The sequence below is a fragment of the Etheostoma cragini genome, chromosome 7 (genome assembly GCF_013103735.1).
Source record: "Etheostoma cragini isolate CJK2018 chromosome 7, CSU_Ecrag_1.0, whole genome shotgun sequence".
Taxonomy (NCBI): domain Eukaryota; kingdom Metazoa; phylum Chordata; class Actinopteri; order Perciformes; family Percidae; genus Etheostoma; species Etheostoma cragini.
Window position 1 is genome coordinate 2074070 of NC_048413.1, and position 23042 is coordinate 2097111.

The window sequence follows — 23042 nt, forward strand, 5'->3', positions numbered from 1 at the left end:
GCAGCTGGGGTTACGTTGATACATTTCCACAGGTTACCTTTGACAAGGAAACCAGTCCTCAACTCATGGCATAGCCGCCTAGCTAGCTCTCCGACAGCCATCGGATTTCGAGTCTGTAGCATTTTTTAGCGACAGACTATTTAAAGAGCTGTGCTTTTGATACAACAGCGTCAATGGTGAGGGTTAGGTCCAACCGACTGAAACCTGTGGCCTTCAGGTTCCAGTACAGGGCAGACCGATAGACCACCGGCAAGTAACACCACCGATGCTACCTGCCGCTGAGAAGGGGCGTTGAAACGCTCACGGCAGGCAGAGGACAGAGGTAGCTATGGTCACCTGTTATCCAGCATAGCATACTATCAAGTCTACTAGGCAAAGGGCTGGATGTAACGTTATCACACGCACAACACACGAACATATTCACTTACAAAAATTAAGCACAACGTATAGCCTTAATTTTTGTTCATTTATTGCGTTCAACAAAACTGTTGCCGACCATTGGGCTTTAATTGAAATTGAGACACAACACCAAGCTAGATACCAAACCATCCAACCTAGCTAGGGAAAAGGCTAGCAACTAAATACGTTGGAAGCACTCTTATGACAAACTCAACAAGCTAGCACTCCGACCATAGACTGTATTTAAACCAAGACTCCAACTCCGACCGATATCTCAGCTCAATAATAATGCGTTTAACCGCTAACTAGACGGTGAAAATCAGCTAGCTTCAGGGTCCAACGTCCCTCTACTCACCCTGAAGCTAGCTGATTTTCACCGTCTCTTGGCACATTGTTGATGCAGAAACAGCTAGTTCCGTGGTAAAAATCTGCCAACTCTGCACTAGACTAAAGTAAAGTAAACAGCAAAACTCGTGAATCCTCCGTGCTATGGTCAATCTGGGGTAACTCTCCTACGTTCAGCTAACAAGCGATCCCATTGGATTAATTTGCCCAATTACATTTTCCATTTATCCGCCTTTATTTTCTTATTTAAGTGGTTATTTTTCCTAAAATGTATAATGTGCTTATACAATAAATGTGAGTGCATGACAGTAGGCTGCGCCCCCCCCCCCCACACACACACACACACACACACACGCACACACCGGTTACTGTCACTTCCCCCCAAACGATCCTGTACTGAAAGTGGAGCCTGAAACTGATCTTCCTCCTAAAATTACAAATTTTTGTGTGTATTTACTATACTGCAGCCGTTGCCTAGATACCTTCGCAGGTCCTACCATGCCAGTGACGTCATCGAAATTGTCAGCGTTCTACGACTAACAAACGCAAATTTTGTGTTGCTTAAAAAAAGCTATATTGATTTGTTTACTTACAACTTGTAGTGTAATTTATTTTTAATTATTACCAACAAGCTATCAACGTTTATTCTTTCAGTTCAGTTCATCAAATTATTAAAACCGTTCCAGATTTAAATGTCGCTTTATTAAGTGTCTTCGTCAGTGTGTCGCCTAAAACTCGTAGCAATATCGTAATGTAAGCTAACCGGTCATACGCTAACGATGTAGCTAGGTCTTAGACATTAACTGGTTAAGTAAACCCTTTCATAAGCCTCCTTTTGCCTAACGTCACTCAGTACCCGTCCTGAACTCAACAGAACAGCGGAGCATATCCTCCTCGCGCTGCCACAGTCCCCGCCCCGTGCCCCTCGGACCAGACCCTATAAAACCCGTTAGCCTACTTCTCCCGTCAGCGGAGTCAGCGACAGCAGCAGCAGCAGTTAGCACCGCGGTCTCCACGAGACTTCGTCCTCAGATGGGCTATAGCAACAACTAGCACCTCGCCTTCTTCAAGCCGTCCGCACCTTAGTGCGCATCAGGTGCCAACAACATCACCATCTTAAAGGTAGGTAGGAATAATAGGTTTAAACGTTTTTTTTAAGTTATTCTGTTGTGTTTTAAGCGTCCATTAAATGTTTTGTCTTACGTTAGTCTCACGTACACCAATTCATTAGAAAATACGAAGGTATCTTTTTGCATAAAGTGTGCTGGAATGTTCTTTAGTGAGGATACCTGCCGGTTATATTCACCCAGGTGTTTTTAAAACCAAAATGGATGAACTGAGAGGCCCCATAGGCTGTTTTCTGAGCACATGTAACCTAAATACTGTTTAATAGGACTAGGTACATTCCCTTCTGGCTGTTGTATTAAAGTGTTGCGTTTGTGTCAGCCTCTGGGTTTATCTAAGCTATCAAGTGCACACAGGGTTCTGGTCTGCTCCTTGAAATCCCCAAAGCCATCTGCTGCTCATGTGGTATTAAGATTTACAGCCTTAAGCTGGTTCTCAGGCTCCAGACATATTCGACTTTTAAGAGTCTGAAATACATATAGAATATAAATCAATGCATGTTTAGTCTTGCACATTTTTGTTGCACCAAGAATATATTCTATGTTATTTTGGTGGCTTCACAGTAGTGCGCTGGACTTCTACCAGCAATTTAAATAGGCCCTCTGTGGCAAGAGGACTGGGACAATCCTTGGCCAACTTCCATGGCCACGCAGCCAGCTTTTGCACTTAGCTATCTAGATTTATCTAAACATGTGGACACGCACTCTAATTATTTGAGTGACGAGGAGATTCAAGGAAACAGCGGCTGTTGCTTCATCACTCTGCAGTGAATACACGTGGATGGGAATGAGACACACAGGACATGAATACAAACCCATTTCAAGAGAAATAACACTAAATAAGATAGAAAATTAAAGTATGGTGAAGTGATTTTCTCATTTTATTTCCAGCCTAATAATACCTCCACCACCGGTTTTCTTCTTGTCTCTCCTCCAGCTTTCCATTTTCCATCTTTGACGGGTTTTCCACCTAAGGTCGGAGAAAATGGCAGCAATTCCATCAACCGGCTCCCTCATCGCCACCAATGATTACTACAGAAGTGAGTCCGACTTGGCCTCTATGCATTTATATTGGATTCAATTCAGTGAATCGCAAGGTGGCATCTTTGATTGCTTTTCCTTCTGCATCTGACAGCAATATTTTGATTCTTTCTGTGGAAGCCTGTTTGTATTACTATATATACAGTGTGCATATATATATATGAGTTTTTCACTAAAAAATAAGTGTCTTCATCTCTTTATTCCAGGGCGCCTTGGGTCCAACTCCAGCAGCAGTTCCTGTGGCAGTGCTGAGTACACAGGGGAGGTCATTCCACACCATCCAGGTATAAAAAAAGACAATGTTTTGATTTAAAAGTGTTAAAAAGTAAAGTTTCCCTGCACCAAACTCAGCTCCTGTCTAAAATAATATTGTGTTATTTTTTTTTTTTTTTGCAGGACTTCCAAGGCAAGATTCTGGCCACTGGTGGACTTCATTTTTCTTGGCAAAACCGAACCAGTCCGGCATGCAGAATGGATCTGAAACTCAAAGGTGAGTGTCGTAATATATGAACAACAAGTTAATAAGGTGCAGTTAGAGTTGGTTCTCTGGCGTAGAACTAACCTTTTCTTTGCGTTACAGGAACGGAACCTACACAGTGGCTAACGGCCAGGTGACCTGCGTTGCCAAGGAAATGGTTATGAACAGACGACTCAGTGAAAGCAGTGACAATGGAAAGTCTGAACCATCCAACCCTTCACCTACTTCCTCCTAGACTCCACCCCCTGCCCCCGCCTCACCTTCCTGTCGCCCCTTCTCCCCTCCCTCCCCCTCAGCCTGCCATTCATCACACAGTCCATCACTGGATATCATGATGTCGATGGTGGTTGTCACCTTAGTCAATGCTTTTTCATTTTCGCCTGTATGTATAGTATATTTTTATTATGACCAAAAGTTTAAAAAAAAAAACAAGTATGTAAAAAGTTGTTTCATTTATTTTTATTGTAACTACACTGTTAATAATAATAATAATAAATAGTCTAAAATACTTCCATTCACAATGTGTTTTATTGATCCCACACAGCTGTTGCAAACACAGTACGGACATATTATTTTCTTTCTTTATAATAATCCTTAAATCCTCTGCGCTATTGTTACCTCTCCTCAGGTGATCCACACAGCAGAGCAGCTGTTTTGCAGCCTGCTTGCTAAGCTAATCTGTTGAGCTGATATGATTAGCAACAACAAACACAGTGGTTAACACAGCTTGCATATTGGCGCACCTTGGCTTGAATGTGGGTCAACAGCTTTTGGGAATGTAAAGGTCGCTGAGTCCGTGGGGCGTTGGGCTGGGAACGGGAGGGTCGCCGGTTCAAGTCCCCGTACCGACAAAAGTATGGTGGTCGACTAGTAGCCGGAGAGGTGCCAGTTCACCCCCTCGGCACTATCAAGGTGCTCTTGAGCAAGCAGCCCCCCCACTCTAACATCTCTACATTATTGTATGGGACCGGAGTGTGTGTGGGTGTAATTCAGGCCTGTGTGCACTGACAACAAATTGTAATTTCCCCTTGTGGGATTAATAAAAGTCTACGTTATTACAATGGTTTTTATAGAACAATTGGAATACATGTTGTATCCATAGTTTTGGTTCTCCGACTGTATAATTAAACAAGAAAACAGGAGTCAAAGTTAGCTGGATAGCTGATTATTTTACAGTAATGCAACATGTTTCTGAAAGCAGATCACCTGTTAGTGGCAGCACAAACCTGCTCATCACAAAAAAGCACTCCGACTTAGACTTCTCTTTATTATTCCTTTTGGGGTGACTCCTGCAAGGAAAAAACAGAAAAAAACTGCTGAAAGCCTGTTGCTTTCAAATACTCATTGTTTCAAAATACACTTTTTAAAGGCCTAAGCACATTGTTGTATGAGATTCAGTCTGTTAACTTGACAAATGCTGCAAGGAGAAAGCCTTTAATGCTCCTCTGCATCTGTGTGTTCTTATTGAAATGCGACATGTGAACTTTTGGACTTACCACTGTGCCGAAAGAAGTTTATTAAATATTACTGTAGGAGCCAGATCTTTAACATTCATGTAACTTGTCATTTTGGACCTTAAAAATATTCTAATTACTGCGATGACATGGAGTACTGCTAACTGTTAGAAGGGTCGATAAATGCACTGGTTCTCTAAATGGACTTTTCCATCAGGTATAGGGAACATTATGCAATGTGCACACCGATAACTAAGAATAGAACAAACTGGTTACAGACCAGTTCTGTTGTAAGATAAGTGCTCTGTTAAAACTGTGTACGTGCAGCATTTACATAAATGTACTCGGACCAGTGTTTTGGCATTTAAAGGACCAAAGACATGACTCACGTCTTCAGACCTCTACCCATTTATGCCTGCCCCCCTGAGCTGCACTATTTCTGGCACCGTGTCAGAGAAGCACTTAGGGGCTAAAAATGGCCTTGTGATCCTGGCCAAGTAGAATCACTGCTGGGTCACTTTTTTGACACGTGAGTTGCCCAGCATGCGGGGCTTTTTTTTCCGTTACCTCAGAGGACGCGGTGTTTCTCTGTGCAAAGTTCACAGAATCCAAGAATCCCAAATTGTTTAGGCCTAACCGACACAGGCGCAATAACCCCAAAAAAGCATTAGATTGAGGGGGAAAACATAAGTGAATATATTTCATGATGCTGCTGAACATTAAACAAAGAAGCAAGATTTATACAGTTGAATTACAAAACTCAAGTGCAAAAACGTTTTGATTTCAGAGGCTTTGCTTCAGCAATCTGCTAGTTTTCAGTCAAAGATAGTGTAGCCAACTCAGTGCAAGGCCCACTTAAAGATTGAAAATTAATAGAATGAGCTTTGGTTGAACTATTCACAGATTGTTTTGTAGATTTCATAAGGACTGGGAATCTCTGGCTCAACAGTTATTCAAATAATAGGAAACATGGATTATTTTTAAGTGTGTATTCTAGTTGGGCTCTTGAGGTGTCCCTCAGGCAAGCTGATATTTGTACATTACCAACCGTAAATTCTAGACAATGCCAATTGTTGTATGCTAGCTGATGATTCAACAACATACATGGTCAAATCCCCTCTTCAGGAACTAGAAAGTCAATTAACAGAGAGTTGCAGTCAGCGGTAGATTTAACAAATATTACCGACACTTAATAAAAACTAACAATAAAAATCGGATTGAAACTTAAAGACAAAATTTGAGTTTGTGATTGTCACGGGGTGAAGGGTGACACCCAGGGTTTAGCAACTCAAACGAATCACACAATAACACTTAAGATGAGTAATCACAATAACTTGCTGAAAATAGCATCATTACATTAAAGAGTAGTCCTCAATTATTTGTCTCAAGCGTATGTTGTCATGTGATTTGCTACCTCAGTACTAGGGTGCTGGTCTCAGTCAGTTGGGAGGAATTTTCATTAAAGTATGCGTTTTACAGATCCTTGATCACATTAATGGTTGATTTTCTACACTTTTTTGAAATCAGACATGCTCTGTGTGAGGTTTGCATCTACATAGTGTTTTTTTGGCCTGACTTTGGAGTTTTTTTACATAATGGCAGCGCTGTCGACAAGGCGCATGCAGGGACCATCTCAATTTTGAGAATCCAACAAACAATTATTTTTTTAACTTCTTTCTAGGGTTTTTTCTTTGGCAACCTTTAAAACAAAACCTGCTTTTTCTTAGGATTCGGAGGGTTAAAGGCATTACCTCGGACACTAGAAAAACATAGCCTAACGGGCATTTTTTTACATTTACAAGACCAAAAATGTAATCTACTTTTTAGCATTTGAGAAAATAATACGTAGATGAATCAATCACAACAAAACAAGTTATGATTCGCCCCTGATTCCTTCCGATCTTCTCCTGACTATATGGTAATTTGTCTATTGTGCGAGAGAAATTCGTGTCGTTATGACACACTTGTTAGCCTATTTTTACAAAAACGTCTGCTACGTAGCCATAACGTGAGCTACAAGGTAACGGAGCCTTTTACACATTGTCGTGTTTCTTAAGAAATAAACAACAGACAAATAGATTCTTTAAACGCTTCAGATGTAAAGTTATTCACCGTCAAAGTGACATCAAAATGAATGGGAGTCAATGGAATGCTAACAGCAGGTGATGACCTAGCCTCAGAATCTTTCCATAGGGGGTACACTTCACCCCCTTGGTTGTGTCCCGGTAACAGTACCCGAGCATGCTCCAGACCCTGAAACCAAAGCAGCTAAAATGGAATTCAGCCATCATTAATTTGTTATTTCTCTACTGTGACAAGATAAAATGTCTTCCATGTAAAAGGCCTATTGAGGGAAGTTCCAGATGAATAAAAGGTAAAAATTAGTTCTGGGTTGGATGATTCATCTTCACAATGTGGAGTTGGATATCCATTTAAATAACTTTATCTTGAATCACATCTCATTGTGACCATTGCAACTTATCAATTAATTCGTGAAATTCAAAATGCTCAATGAAACTATCCTTGGGCTTGAGTCTTTTCTAAAATGAAAATTTTGATCTGCTTTCATAATGGAAAGTTTTGGCCACCAACAGCAGTCCTGAACATGTATTGGGTCAAATATAATTTGAGAATCTGGGTCAAAGGCATCAGGTGCACGTCTTTGACTCAATGCTGCCCAGGAAGAGTCCAACACCCGGACTCAAGCAAAACACACAGTACAAGTTTATACTGCACAGATAAGAGGAGAGCAAATACAAAATTGAATTCTTAGTATTAGTAGACAAAGTGCAATGTCTCTGATGTAACGTTGTGTGTTTGTCTTCTCGGGTAAAGGGGTTGAAACTGGGCAGGGGTTCTGGTGTCATCCGGTTTTAGATCTATATTCGATCCGCAGCATGAGCAGACAGCGTGAACCCCTGAACATGTGTAAGTTCATGTGTTGCTCGGGGACTTTTAATGTCAACACAATGTCTCCCCCTGATTGATTGTCTCCAAAGGCCACGCTTGTTTATTTGTCTTTCTTGTCTGGAACAAATTGTCAGTGCCGTTACTGTTTCGGGGACTCTGTGACAAAACTTGTTTGTTTTATAAATTGGACATGAAGCGATAAAATGCTAAAAAAACAGAAAATCAACACTTGTTTTGATGCTTTTTATTGATGTTTTTTAACTTTTTCTTACGCTTATGTTCCTTATTTCGTTCTCAGCACTACGTAACACTAACTTATTAACTTTAGTTTTACAGTTAGTTTTGGAATTTATGGTCAATGAACCTCATTTATAGGAAATCATATTTAATGGTTGAGTAAGAAAAGCCGAAATTTTTGAATTATTTTGACTACAATGAAAGGAGTGTATATTGATCGATATTCACAGACTGGAACATGTCAACTTTTACAGAGGAAAACATGAGGGTTAAGTCTAACAAAGGTTATTATTAACATTACATATCAATGTGTGCAAAATATTCATTCTAGAAATCGGGACATGGTCAAATGTTTAGATCAGTGAGGCCCTTATTATTTATTTAAGTACTCATTTGCATTTCATGCTGCTTTATTTCCACTTCACTCTATTTCAGAGTGCAATAATTGCATTAATTTCATAGCTGTGGCCAGTAGTAAAAATGACCCAAGTATAATATACATCAAAATACACAGGGACATTTTTTTCAGCATTTTATTCTTGATATTTATAATATTAATACATTTAATGAATGATTTAAGCACATTTCAATGAAGGACTTTTATTGTAATTGAGTATTTTTACATTTTTGCATTGCAAAACAAAATCAACACAACCTGTATTTTTAAAATGTGTTCCAAGTAAACATCGTAACTGTCTCTGAAAGTGTGTATTTGGGAAATGTTCTAGACACATATAAATAAGAGAATAATCAGCCAGTGCTGATGTGTGTGTGGTGAATATTGACTTTGGTCAGCTGGAACACAGCGTCCGTTTCCTCGCAAGAGAATCTACTTTTGAAGCCAGCTGTAAAACTTCCCAGGACTGTGAGCTCAACCAAAATATTTGACTATATTTAACCCCCCCAGACCACCAATATCATAGGTCACCACCCATATCTGTAGAAAAAAACCTTGATTTGGCCAAATATTGGTGCAATTTAACTATCGCCTACACACTGGGCAGCTAAAATAAACATGCACTGGCTTTTAACAAGCTGGGCAAGTCAATCAACATTTTATCTTGCATTCAGTTTAGTTAAATGAGTCCCGGCTAAGTCCTGAACCTTCCAGAGTCCTGGAAACGCCCCTGGTCTTTCACAAAAAGTCCCAGTCTCTCTCAATGTGTTCATTGCAATTCTTGAAAATGGGACAATGATAAAAACTATTTATTTTTCAGCCTTGGCAAACAAATTTTGAACTTGGAGCATTCTGAAAATGTTCACTTATAAAGTTGTGGAGTCGCAGCCTTATCCTAAAATAGTTTATATGGCTTTTTTCACTCAACAATCTACACGCTAATATCCCATAATGACAAGGCAAAAACTGTAAATTTTAGAATTGTTGGCAAATGTTACATTTAGCACAGGTGGATCCAAGTTCTACACCTTGATTGGAGTCCACCTGTGGTGAAGTCAATTGATTGGACGTGATTAGGAAAAGCACACACCTGTCTACATGAGGGCTCACAGCTGAAAGTTGATTTCGGAGCAAAAATCCAGCCATGCCGTGAACAATCGGCTACGTTGAAGGTTACCAAGAGCACAGTGGGCTCCAAAAATCCTTCTGAAATGGATGTGGTTTAGAACAACCAGGACTTTCCTTAGAAGTGAGCAATCTTGGAAGGATGGTCCTGGTTGGAGAGGTGATAATGAACCTGATGGTCACGCTAACTGAGCTCCAGAGATCTTGTGTGGAGAAAGTTCCAGAAGAACAACCATCACTGCAACACTGTGGCCAGACAGAAGTGTCTCCTCAGTGGAAGCCTGCTTGGAAGTTTCTGTGGTCTAGGGTTAGGGTTAGGGAACCCTACAATACCGTCCCAGTATGGGCAATGGGATATTTCAGTTTTGTCTATTTTAATGAATTTTTTACAGAAATCTAAACTGGTTTTTGCTTTAATTTGGGGCATTGGGTGCATGTTGATGGGACGTTTTACATATAATTTTCTCCTACTGCTTTCTGCTGCCCTCTCATGGACAAATAAGTTCACTTGCTGAAGGTTTTAAGATCCAGTAAGATGAGGCCTGTTGAACAAATTACTACACCCTTAATCTACTGGCAGCTCTACTAATAAACTGCAGCCCTAAAACGGCCCTCGCGTTTCAGTTCAGATCATAAGATGTGATTTTTCAACATGACCTGGATATGATTGGTTCACATGTTTGAAACCAGGACCAAATTAAAAATGTTACCATTGACTTTGTCTTCTGGGTTCAGTTGCACGCCTTACTACCAAAAATCTAAACCATCAAGAGGTCTAGTATGGGAGTTACTGATGAGGGCCTGCAAGAGACTGGAGTCATGGCATGAATCAAAATTGGTGGTTAATGAGTGTTAAATTACAAGCATGCTCTGTCCACTGCCAATGCAGATTACCGTTTTTGCTAAATAAATCGTAATAATCCCAATTCTCACAATTGTCTTTGACACTGAGGTCAAACTTACCCCAAAATAACCCCAACTTTTAGCAGCTTTAGCTTTGTGGCTCATTTTTTTTTAATTTTTTTTAAATAGATCTGTCCTTACACATTTTGAGTCTCTCGTGAAGCTTTGTCTAAGCTGATAAATTCAAAACCCCCTGCCTCCTCGGCCTCCGTGCGGCTAATCTTTACCAGTAGGTCTCTGGCGCTTCCTTGGACCCACAATGCTGAATGGTAACTTGCCTCCTCCGACTGCCATTTTTCTTAATAGCTTCAGCACTGCGGTGGTCAAACCTCTACTTTAACCTTTGTGTTGTCCTCCCAGGTCACCTGACGTTTTCAACACTTTTTTTAATCACGTTTTCTTCACAATTTCTTCATTTTTGTAAAACTACCATCAGCATACTGTTCACATCACTGACACCATTGTGTTACCACTGGTTTTCCACCTTTTTCTTTTTTAAATTCATGGTCAAGAAACCTCATTTGTGTGAAATTATCTTTTTTTTGTGTCTTTTGTCAAAGTTTTTGGGGGGGAATAAAACACCCAAATTTCAAGAAAGTAGTGAACTGATGCTTGGTTTAACTTTAAAGAAGCGTTACATGGACCATTTATGTAATATTCTGACAATTTGGATGAAAGAGTCTCAAATTTCTGATGTAGAAATTTTTTTAAACGGCGACCCAAAGACCATCACATCTGCTGCACATCTGTCCTACCTGGGAGACGTATCCTTCCTCACCTGCTCTTCCTGAAGTTTTTTCCATTTTTCCACGTTAAAGAGTTTGATTGGGGAGTTTATACAGATTATAAATCCCCTTGAGGCCAAATTCCAATTGACTCGACTATTCTTTTTGATTTGACACTGACACAGAAATAAAAGAAAGGAAGCAAGGGCTCAGTTAGATAGCTCATCGCACTATTTTATTCAGTTACTGACATCCCAGGCGAAGAGGAAAGCCTTGCAGCTCTGCTGTTGGTAAACCACTGGTGTTTTTTTTTTTTTCATAGCGTTGATGCAACACCGAAAAAGCGCTATTTCCAAACAAACACAGGTCCCTCATCAGTGATATGTAAGAGGCAGAGAGAATCTCACCTGGACAGTTTTGCATGAAACATACAAATGAAACAGGTTCAACCTTTTTCCTTTTGTCTTTTTGATTCACATATAATAATAAATATCCATACCTATAAACACTCCAGAAAAAAAAAATCCAAATATTAAGTCACAGGTACTGGAAAAAGCTCCACTTTTAAATCACAATGATATATGTACAAAACAATAGACATCTCATATAAATGTTAATGGTTTTCGTTAAGAGATTTCAATCATTTCAGAAGAAATGAGTGGATATGAACTAAACTTGGAGATTCAGTATTTCCTGAGGTTTATGGGTTCCCCTTAAAAAGGCCAGGAGAGGGGAATGGCTTTTATGTTACCGAGGAGATATAACAACAGGTCAAAGTGTCCCTTCAGGGTGCCAGTCAGGTTAAGGACAAGGAGTTTTACCTGACAGTACGGCCGGAATATTAAAAGATTCTGAGCACTTAATGTAGGATAGTATAATAAATGTACCTACACCCCCACCAATCTCCATTTAGGCCACAATAGTATTCATAGACAGTTGATTAAAGTTGATCCTTAACATCTTTGCTGGTCCACTTTGAGAAGTTGTGACGCTCCCTTTTACTTATGATTTACTTTTTTTTTAAATGCTGGAAGCCACCACAACACCGAGCCGACCACAACCAGCTGTCACGGCGCACTTCGTGACCGAGTGACCAAGTAGTCAAAGAGGGTCACGTCTGCACTTTGATGCAATGACACAACAAAAAGGGAAAATATCTGGGCAAATGTACACAGAATTCGGAGTATAGGTGAGGAAAAGAGAATATAGCCTGAATAAAACGCAAAAGTATTCTGAAAAACTGTACATGTAAACATCACACTTTCACTGAGTCCAAAACCAGAGGGGGGGGGGGAGGGATACAAAGCTTCACACAGGTTTACAGTACAACCTCCTGCACAGAGCTACAGTCTTGTATTAGTGCAGGAGAGGCAACAATTGAAATAATATAAATAACAATAGAAGAAATACAGACCACCACCAAATGATAAGTTAAAACAAGCAAGGGCTAAAACCACTTTGATTTTTTTTTTTTTCTAACAGTGCTGTACCCACAGAAAATAAAAGGTTTAAAACATCTTTTTATCACTCTTTGTACAGCTATACAGTACATTTATCTGACCACTTTAGCAATCCACAAGCTACCAGGGCATTTTTAATCAACACCAATAGATTACATTTTCCAGTCAATACAAAGAGAAAATCCATTGGGCATTTTTAGAAACAACAACATGACAACCGGTTGGTCGCCGTTGATCACAGTAACTCCACACAAATGTTGCTCAGCGTAGACTTAAGACAGTTTACAAACCTGCAAGCTGATGTTTGGTTGTGAGGATGGGACAGCATGACGTCACTGAGTTTGACTTGAAGTGTGAGGATCTGCTATGGCCACAAGGTCGGAGGAGACGAGGAAGACATGTGAGGACTCTGGTCCCCCGTACATCTACGATTACGTCTGTATGAGCCCAGAGGGGGGTTTCATCAAACAAACAGTACCAGTTCCAGTCAGTCGGCAAATTCTGTTTCATAAAGGAGGTTGGACAAGCCTGAACTAAGTCAGGCTTAGCTTCAGCTCGGGCTTCAGTATCACAACGAATCTGCCAGACTGAAACATGGTGAGTCTGATGCACTCAAACAACAAATTTAGGTCAAATACTGACATGGAATGCACTTAATTGTGCAATTAAAACCTGAGCTCAAGATACCTAATCTAACAGATAACTCGAACCTGCAAACACCGTTTGTTTTTACCACTTGGTGGCAGAGAAACAAGTTGTGAACCCATGTAATCTATTTGTGTTGTTAGCAACCAGGCTATTAACACATCCAGCTGCGTTATGAAGAAACTTTATAACGTTCATTGTGAGTTGTTTTTCTGTTCACCTCATGATTATAAGTCTAATATTCCTTCTTCTTTTAACTCTGTTTTGGTCTCCACCAACGCCCAACGGAAATGTCAAGCTCTTTTGCTGCTAAATGCTCCACTATCATTGAACTATATTCACCAGCTAGTATTTAACTGTGTCTGTCATCTGTTTGGTGCCGAGCAGGTGGTGCACATTGGGTTTTTAGACGATTTTTCACTGAAAACAACTTTTCTGAGAGTATTGAGAGTTAACCAAAACAGTAAATCTGCAGCCAGACAGCTCAACAATGAACTGAAACTCACTATAAATCTCCAGAAAGCATTGGGGAGCTGCAGATTCAGGTAGGAAATAAACCCGACATGACTTTGACTGTTCACTTTAAGTCCAAACCAGCTTTATGAAACAGATTTATCCTGGTTCCACTTGGTAGGCTTATTTGAGACAGAATTTTCACAAAAAGTCCTGCTTTTCTAAGCCAGTTTTTTAAAAACACCTCTAATTTGGACCACTGAGGAGTTCACGCTGAGTTGTAACAAGGTTTTCAAAAAGAAGCCATTTGCTCTCTTTTTGTATAATAATCATCAATAAAGCAGATTGAGCGCTGCTTATATCCTTTGTCACAAGCAGTTCTTCTTGTTTGAACTGATGCTGATATTCCAAATGAGGTAAAGACAAACTCAAATCACTGCGTTATGTTACCTTAATCCTGAGCTATAAAGTGCTTCCAAACTTGCAGTACAAACCATTATTTAAATGCAAATGTAATGCAGCCCAATCCTGACATGGGAATTAAATCAAAAATGTCAAATTTAGCATGTAAATCTGGTGGTGGTGGTGAGAAATAGACTGATTTGTGATAAAATGCTAAGATTTGTGATAAGTACAGAAATATATCTCTTTAAACTTTGACTAATCAATAAGGTGCGAGCCACGTTGAGGCTGCTTGAAGAGTCATTGTCCTTGTTTGGAATGTTTCAGCCTCTGAATTAAATCTTCACAGATGGATGTCTTACAAACTGGGTCACTCCACTTATACACAAACAGAAAATTAACATACTGTCAATACCAACACTTACACCAAGCAAAAAAAGGGAATACAAAAAACACACACACACACACACACACACACACACCCACACACACATGTTTTTGTGCCAAGTGACTCACCATTAAAAGTGTCTGTTGTGAGTGAGACTGTGCTCTAGATTTGCTTTGAGTACGCTTGTGTGCCCTCAGACCACACACACACACACACACACACACACACACACACACACACACACACACACACACACACACACACACACACCATAGCAGACAGCTGGGAGAGTAAACTGTGATGCAATTACATCTTTTTCAAAGATTGTCTCTTGCTTCTTTTCAGACAGTGTGTTTTCAGACGTGAGGGAGATGAGAGAGAGAATTTGACACAGCTGAGGTCAGAGTAGACGGACAGCCCACACACACATCAAGTAAAGCCATGTGGATGTTATGGTTACACCGATGCACGTGAGCTCAATGTGCTCCTTATTAACTTGGAAAAAACCTCACTGGACAATTCTTTACAAAACGACCCCAAAAAATCACTCAAAAGTAAAATAAATAAATAAGACTTGCAACATTAAGTCTCATTTTTCTGCCAGGTCCCATTTCCTCATCACTGCAAATGACTAATCCCGATACATGAAAGTGCCTCAGTTGCGAGGTTATCGATGAAGATCAGTATTCACACAAAAAACATTGAAATTGGCTACAATGCTGCATGGGATATCATTTCAGTATTTACTTATCTTTTTCCTTTTTTACAACTTGACAGTTACAGCGGGAGGAGATTGTGGTAACGTACTCCACCGTTTTGCCTTTAAATGCTTCTGCAAGTCTGACAGAGTCATTTCATTAAGCACACCATTACTGATTATCTTCGATATTGCACCTTTTTTTCTCTTTTCCAGTAGCACTGGTTATAAACCAAGAGTCTAAACAATATATTAATCTCCTTTTGTTTCCCTGACAGTTGTCTTTAACCTCAATTTGCATACCCATGCTTCTTAAAAGCTTCCTTTCTTTTTAAGTAATGAGAAATGGGTGAATTATCCATTATAAAATAACTGAAAATAGAGTCACGTTGGGTAATGAGTCTTTGTCTCTTGGTAACCACATGCCTAAGAATCTGGCAACCCCTCAAACAGAGCAGGGCCGAGGTATTGTTTTGACAGATCTGTCAAACTTTTCGGATGAAAACTGTCCACCGCTGTCCCGTTTTTCCCTTCTCTGCATTTACTAGCTGTAAGTCAACAAGTCAGTGGATTTAGCAGCGATTCATCTGCAGACTTCCAGAAAGCAATACTACACATTTTTCCAGAGGCAGAAGTGAATTTGGAGAGTTGTCGTTTAGACGATCAAATCAAAAGATGCCACTGTACAGCATAGTTTGCACTTGAGTAAAAATAGAAACCAGTTAATCACTGCTATTTAACTACTGATTTGCCCAAACATCTGCACAAACGAGCCAATGTGGCATTATGGTCACAGCTAGTTTAAGGTTTTGGTTCTCCCCTGTGCACCAATGCAGACAATTCTTCCACGTAGATCATCGCTTCCTGAGACGAATGGAGGTTGAAGTGGTAAAATGAACTGAATGGGATGAATGGCTACAGATAACAGGGCACTAAGGTCAAAGTGAACCAAATGCATAAAGAAACATGTTTTCAGCCTGCAATGTGTTCTAGCCTGTCCATACATACATAAACACGCGTGGGAATAAGTAAAGGTACCGTACCTACATTACCCACAGTGCACTGCAGTAGGTCTATCACTCATGGACATTTGTGTCTTTGCGTGAAAGTCTGGCCCTGATGTGATCGACGAGGGTGACAGGGATGGACAGGCTAGGAGGAGGTTTGGCTTGGACTCAGTTCTGCTGCAGGATCAGGTTTTCCAGCTCGTCCGCTGAGCGCAGCAGGAAGGCAGCGGACTCCCGGTATCCTGCGATCAGCTGCCTCACCGCCGTGACCTCCGGAGGGCTGAGCTGAGCCGAAGCTCCACCGCCGCCGCCTCCCTGACCGTGACTGTTGGAGCTGGAGGACGGGGCGATCGCCTTCATACTCAGATCTGTGGGGCCTGCAGACACAGCCATGATGCTTTCAGGAAAACATACAACATTCTAAAATTTAAAGTACAAAGTATCTACCTGTCTATCTATCTATCTATCTATCTATCTATCTATCTATCTATCTATCTATCTATCTATCTATCAAAGATATCTATCAAACAACATAATATACCTTGGTACTAGCAGAAAAATACTTAGGAGATTTAAGAGATGCATCAAGAGCCCGTTCTCTCGAAAAAAAGGAAATTCCTGTAGGCAACACCGATTTAGCTTTTATCAAGCGATGCAGATTTTTTTTTTTTTTTAAACAAACACTTGAAAATCCATGCTTTTCCCACATAGTTTGGCCCTCTGGGATGACCCTGAGGTCATTGGGAAGTTAACACTCTCAATGTTTTGTTTCTAGTGGCAGTGTGACACTAGGCCTTACTGACACAGAGCTAAACAGGTTAGAAGAGAGAATTTCTATTTCCGTCCAAGTAAATCATCTGCAAAATTATTAAAAAACACTACTGTGAGCATATTACATGGGCTATATACTAAAATGGTACCCTAGCCACATGTCTCAACTTTAAACAGAAAAAATCCAGAAAAAAAAGACTCATAAAATGGATTTTCATCAATAAATATATATATATAAATGCCAAAATACAAAACTTCTCAAACACATAAACACCTCTACATCACTCACACACATCCCTGAAATAACTACATGCATAGATTTATAGGAATAAGTATTATAATTTGATGAAATGGTGAAATGCCCTAGGAAGGCCATATTTTTGCTTTAACACAGCTGGAGCCATCACAGGGTTAAATTGGTTGGAATGGCTGTCAATGTTTCCCAGCTCCCTCCTCTGTGAACACTGCGACTTCATTGGCTTCCATAAGGGATCACTCGGGTTACAGTAGACTGTGGATTGGCTTATATCAGCTGTCACTCAATTCCTTAGGCTTGAGGCTATTCGGCTGTGTTCAGCTTTGTTTACAAGGAAACTCGGCCAGAATTTCCAAGATTGTGAGGGGACCAGCTCGTTTTGGATTAAAAGGATTGGATGTACTTATTCTTTGAACTGTTGGCAATGTAGAAAAAAAAAAGTTTATGACGATCTTTCACCGCTGTGAAGAAAGACACGAGGACAAAGGTAGGGATGCACGCTCGACTTTAGACAGAAACGTAGCAGAATCTGTCTGTGTTTCTTTACTTCCTAACATAATATATAAGTCACCTCCATGCTTTGTGTGTGGGCTTAATGGAATCATGAGACTTTAAGCTTTCCAGTGATTTGCTGCATGAGCGTGTTTGTGACGATTTGATGCTTGCAATTTATGAGTGAAGAAAATGTTGTGTCCTAAAATGGATAAAACGTCCCATCAGCGGGACCGTGCTGGCAAAGAGGGATCTTTAAAGCTCAGATCCCCCACATTAGGATTAATATTAATATATAAAGCGACATACTATGGGAAACCACATAGACCTACATTTATCAGAAAGAAACAGTCAAATGTAAATTATAGGGTTAATATTGCCGTTTTCAAGATATTCTTTAGAAGAGGCTAAAGGCCTGTAAGTGGTTGATAATATCCAGCTAGGGTCAAAGGGGAAAAAGAAGCAAACTTGTTAATAAGTTCTTAAAGGTTGATGTTAAAGTGAATTAGGACAGATTCTATGGTTGAACTAGAAGATTACTACTACTAGAAGGACTAGGATCTGTTATGATGATTATTCTCCAGTGAGTGTATTTTTATCTTTCTGTGCCAGCTTAAACTGCATGTGGGCTACCTCTTGTTTGTCTACATGACTGTGACATGTAACATGGAGCTTTATTGGAAGTCCAGCACTGTTGCGTGTTATCTGTACACATTTTCAGCTATCCACATGTATGTCTCCGCTGTATTCAGCGGGTGTAAACATACACGCCATTGGGAGTGCTGTCTCCGTCTGGCCGTGTGATTGCGAGAACAACATGTTGGAAAAAAGCAACGGTTGAGTTTAGGAAAAGAAGAATGGGTTGGGCTTTAAGGAAACTCCAAACACAGGACACAATCCCCAGTCTCCTGGGTGTAGGTCCTGGGTTTCACCTATCCCCTACGCCAACTAACCTCCCTACGTGGATTTTCGCCGATTTTCGATTTAGTTGCCACCGCATAATTCTCACACAATTGCAAGGTGATGCAAGTCATGCATCTTGATAACACGCCAAAAATGGCAAACAAATTGGCATACATACACATACATACACCAATTTCATAAGATTAATCTGCAAAAATTGTAACGCACATTGCTCGGCTATGGCTCGGCAGCGTTGCGTTTCCCCCTACTCATTTCGGGATTCACATTCTCTATAAACAACATGAAGTCCAGGAGAGGGTTAACTCTGTCTCTGTTGTTTCTCTTACTGTGTCTCTAGAGACGGTACTCGCTCCCAAGCTAATAACGTCACTCTCTCACTCGCTCTACCACACACTAACCACGCACGCACATGCCGGCCCTGCTATTTACCTTGCACACCAATGCCAGGAATTTTTGTCTACATGACAAAAATTAAATTGGAACCCCTCTGCGCAGCTGTTGTCACCACATTTACCTATTTTTTGGGGCACCTGTCAACCATAGATTGGATTTGTCCTAACTTTTCTCCCCTATACGGCACCCCTGCACACAAATATATAAACTTTAGGCCACTTGCATAGGCAATGAAAGAAAGCTCTCCGTGGAGCCTCCACAGAAGCAGGCTAAACAGGCTGATGTTTTAGCATGGAATGTTTACCATGTCCAACATCTTAGTTTTAGGATGTTAACGTGCTACCTTTTGCCAATTAGGGCTAAAAACACAGTCCTGGCAAAGCTGATGGGAATGCCAGTAGTGTTGCAGGCATTTGGTCCTAAACCAAAGGATTATTGGATAAGTTAAAACTTTAAACCAATGATGGCGCTATAGGAAAAGTTAAAGGACCACTAAAGTCTGTACGACACAGGATTTGGAAACTTGAAATGTCTGTACAAGATTTAGTACCAATCCATCTGGTAGATGTTAGATATTTCACTGAAAACAATTTGACCTGCTGGTGGCGCTAAAAGAAAAGTCCGAGGATCACAAAGTCGATGGGATTCATTATTTGGGCACCATTAATATCTATAAACCAAACGTTACCGCAACACATTCAATAGTTGCTCTAACATTTCCGTCTGGACCAGACCAGCCAACTCTACAGCAATGACACCAGCATAGCGAAAATTATTCGGCAACATTTTTTTCTAAATCCACCAATTTAATTTCTGTTCACCGATATTGTACCAAGGTGGGAACTTATGTCTAGGTAGATACAAATATGAGAAAACGTATTGTGTTTTCAAACCAGGAGCAGTATGTTAATTGTGCTTTTGAAAATTCTTTGTCAAGCCTAATGATATGTTTGATAAAAGCTCCTCACCGTTGGTTTGTGCGGCACCAGAGTTCTGCTGGTTGCTGCCGACTGTCCCGTATCCCCCTCGCAGGTTGTAGTTGAGGCCTCCGTTGGTGTCGAGCTGGTCTTGGGCAAAAGCTGCGCTGGAGATGGTGAACCCGGACGGGGCCACAGAGGCCGGGTCCTTCGAGTTGGTCTTGTCAACAGACGCAGGTTCATCCTGTGAGGAATGAAATGTTTTCAGTTTTTGGGGAGAACATTGCAGTTTCTGTTGTGCAGTTCAGCGTTTATGATGCATGGCTATCCTAGCGCAATCCCAAATCCATGCCTGGCAAATTCAGAAAACCACCAACTGCCAAGACATTTACCGCTTGGTAGACATCAAGCCGCATCCTCTTGGCAGCGTTTCGGGTTTCATTCTCACAGGCGGCAGCGAGGATGTTCTCAGCCATGGCAGAGGTGAGGTGAGGAGGCGTTGGTCGTATCTGCCAGGAGGGGTCGCAGAGATTTGTTGCACATTAGGAATGTGATGCACTAGATGTATTGAGATGTTGAATGAATACAGATTATGTTTTGGCTGGGGGGCACTTCGTACCTCAAAACCGCCCTTTTTCATGCGACGGCAGGATTTGAGGTAGGTGCGGATGCGCTTGCGGGAGCGCTCCTGGAATTCTGGGAACTGGCGGCTACAGGACTCAATGATGGCCTGGATCTTCTCCTTGGGCTGTTTGGAGATGGGCACCATGCGGTCCAGATTTTCATCAACGAACAGACGCACAAACATCTGATAGAGGGAGAAAGAGAGGGGGGGAAGGGGGAAGGGAGAGAAGGGATGTAGAGCAGAAAAATGGAGTGGGGGAGCCGGATAGAGAGGGAGAGCGAGGGGTGTGAGAGTCGAAAACAAAAGAGAGGAAGAGGGAAGGCAGGGGATGGGGGAGCATCAGAGGTAGAGTGGAAGAACGGAGGATAAAGAGAGAGGGGGAGGAGATGAAAACCGGAGCGATGGAAACCATCGCAGATATTCAGGACAATATTTCAAGTGTTTGCCTAATCACTCATGAATGCATTTTTTTCCAACTTTACTTTGTTTGTTTTCAGAAATACACAGATAAGGATGTGAACATTGTGTACTTATCTATATTAAATGTAGATGTGGGAATTCTTTAATATTTCTAAGTACAATATCTACACTGGCTGATATCCAGCTGTACTATTCTCTCTATTATAACTTTATTATATGAACAGTTAGACGAGTTACTTACATTGAAGGCTTTGAGTCTCTCAGGGTCCATACCCTCAGCGTCATTGATCTTGTCGCTGTCATCGTGGTCGTCGTGATCGTCATCGTCGTCGTCAATGATCTGAGCCCGACCAGAGGTCAAGTCCTCTGCGCTCATGCTTAGTTCGGTTTTTACCGAGTCATAGCTTCCTGAACTGTAAGGAGGGGACTAAAAACACACAGATATACACGGAAACACCATTATTACAGATCATGCCGACACGAGAGCTGTTCTTAACTGCTCAATAAGAAAGAGAAAGTTAGCACCACATGAGAAAGATAAAGTCCAATGTATATGAAGTTATCAAGTGTGTATTCTGACCTTGTTGGTGTACTCTGTTCTGGTGGGGTACTTCCTGTTGGTGTCTGCGGGGTAAGAGTTTGGTGGCGAGCTGCCCGCCTGCAGCAGTCTGTCGCTCAGATTGACCGGCTGCTGATCCTCTGAGGAGGACGAGGGTGAGGTGGTGCTAAAGTCCAGTGGAGCGCTCAGCCCGTTCTCTGTCACCTCCCCGTAAGGGGCCCCACCATCTGGGGGGTTCCCACCCGCAGCCAGCGCCTCCGGGGAGGTCAGAGCCGGCAACCCGTTGGCACTGCCGCTCTCTGAGGAGTCGTCATCTGGCACAGGGGAAGGGACAGAAGAGATTGTCATCACTTTGCATTGATGTGGCTTTGTTCACTACATAGACTCTGAAACTGCTACGGCAGGGGGTATTGGGGTCAACTGTCAAGATAAATAAAAGTTTGGGTGGAAGTGGTGTGTGCAAATTAGTGCTCTTTAACCGAGTCGTGTGGCTGTGTGCTGATTTCACTGTGATGATTTCCACATGTGTCACCTATGTTCACAAGAGCAGAGTAATTCTCCGTGCCATTGACTCGCCCTTTATCCAGAATCCCTGTACTTTCTATAGTGCTGCCTAATCTGTGAAGGTTACTATCAGCCTTTGTCCTACTTCTCTAAACCCTATACCCTGAGAGAGAGAGAGAGGGGTGCATGGATCGGGGGCTGCGGTGGTGTCCCACCCCCTGTAAGAGTGGATTTATTTGGATAAGTCCTCTAAGAACGAGGCAAGCTGTTTCCCGTGTAACACCAGTCTGCACCATTCTCATAAATTAGGTAAATGCATCTAAAAAATAAACAGTATGTCTTACAGTCCTCTTCTTTAATGGTTGTTGGGTTGCTGACCCTCTCTCCATTAGGTGGACTGGGCTCAGGCAGGGGGGGCGGCTCAGCTGCCACCCATGTAGGCTCAACGCCGTTCATGTCCTCGCTGCTCATCGAGCTGTCATCCTGGCGGGAGAAAGGAAGAGACTGTGAGACGGGGAAAGAGAAACCTGGATGTGCAGAGAGAGGGGGGGGCTGAGTGTCTGGGGGTGTCTGTGAGAAAGCGGTAGAGAAGAAGAAAAGTTAGTGTTTTTAGCGGGAAACTCCCTCTTTGTGCTTCCTGACAGTACTTCATTTTGGAGCTATGCCACAGGGATAACAACAAAGTCTCATATTAGCTTCAGCTGAATTTTAAGATTGCTTTTTTCTTTCTTTCTTTGATTAGGTTTTTTGAAGTGTTTTCTTAATTTAACTCTAACTAAAACATGTTAAATATTTTTTTCTTGGAGGTCCGCTATCACGCATAGCCCTAAAGATGCTTGTTATATCGTCACAGATATGATAATAATAGTATAATACATGTATGAGTAAATCATGAGGGAGGGTAAGGATTGGCGAAGGAGAACAGAATAATCTCCCAAACTATCCTAAGACTCTCCTGAGCTGTGGTTCCATACGACATTATATAACAGCC

General features: G+C 41.3%; 2 protein-coding genes across 3 annotated transcripts in view; one reads left to right on the forward strand and one right to left on the reverse strand.

Annotated features, from left to right (window-relative positions):
• Positions 1 to 1609: 1609 nt before the first annotated feature.
• Positions 1610 to 3803, forward strand: ppdpfa (pancreatic progenitor cell differentiation and proliferation factor a). Of its 2 annotated transcripts, XM_034875601.1 has the most exons (5): positions 1610 to 1866; positions 2806 to 2908; positions 3116 to 3193; positions 3306 to 3399; positions 3490 to 3803. In XM_034875601.1, exons 2-5 carry the CDS (start codon positions 2854 to 2856, stop codon positions 3620 to 3622), a joined length of 360 nt encoding a protein of 119 aa, XP_034731492.1. In that variant the 5' UTR covers positions 1610 to 1866; positions 2806 to 2853; the 3' UTR covers positions 3623 to 3803. The 2 variants fall into 2 exon arrangements, with proteins under 2 accessions (XP_034731492.1, XP_034731493.1); XM_034875602.1 differs by lacking the exon at positions 1610 to 1866 and having other exon boundaries at positions 2787 to 2908.
• Positions 3804 to 11351: 7548 nt separating this feature from the next.
• nol4la (nucleolar protein 4-like a) overlaps positions 11352 to 23042 on the reverse strand; it is a 28834-nt gene continuing 17143 nt past the window's right edge. The window contains exons 5-11 of the mRNA XM_034875549.1: positions 22396 to 22534; positions 21569 to 21861; positions 21230 to 21415; positions 20563 to 20751; positions 20336 to 20452; positions 19995 to 20187; positions 11352 to 16567 (exon numbers count right to left, since the gene is read on the reverse strand). Coding sequence (XP_034731440.1) covers positions 16359 to 16567; positions 19995 to 20187; positions 20336 to 20452; positions 20563 to 20751; positions 21230 to 21415; positions 21569 to 21861; positions 22396 to 22534 — 1326 coding nt within the window. The 3' untranslated portion in view covers positions 11352 to 16358. The remainder of the gene's footprint in view (positions 16568 to 19994; positions 20188 to 20335; positions 20453 to 20562; positions 20752 to 21229; positions 21416 to 21568; positions 21862 to 22395; positions 22535 to 23042) is intronic.

Excerpts from the sequence above, each read along its gene's own strand:
- ppdpfa (XM_034875601.1), top strand. The coding sequence starts at position 2,854 with ATGGCAGCAATTCCATCAACCGGCTCCCTCATCGCCACCAATGATTAC. Across the intron at positions 2,909-3,115 it reads CACCAATGATTACTACAGAA|GGCGCCTTGGGTCCAACTCC; the intron begins GTGAGTCCGACT and ends TCTTTATTCCAG. Across the intron at positions 3,400-3,489 it reads AATGGATCTGAAACTCAAAG|GAACGGAACCTACACAGTGG; the intron begins GTGAGTGTCGTA and ends TTTGCGTTACAG.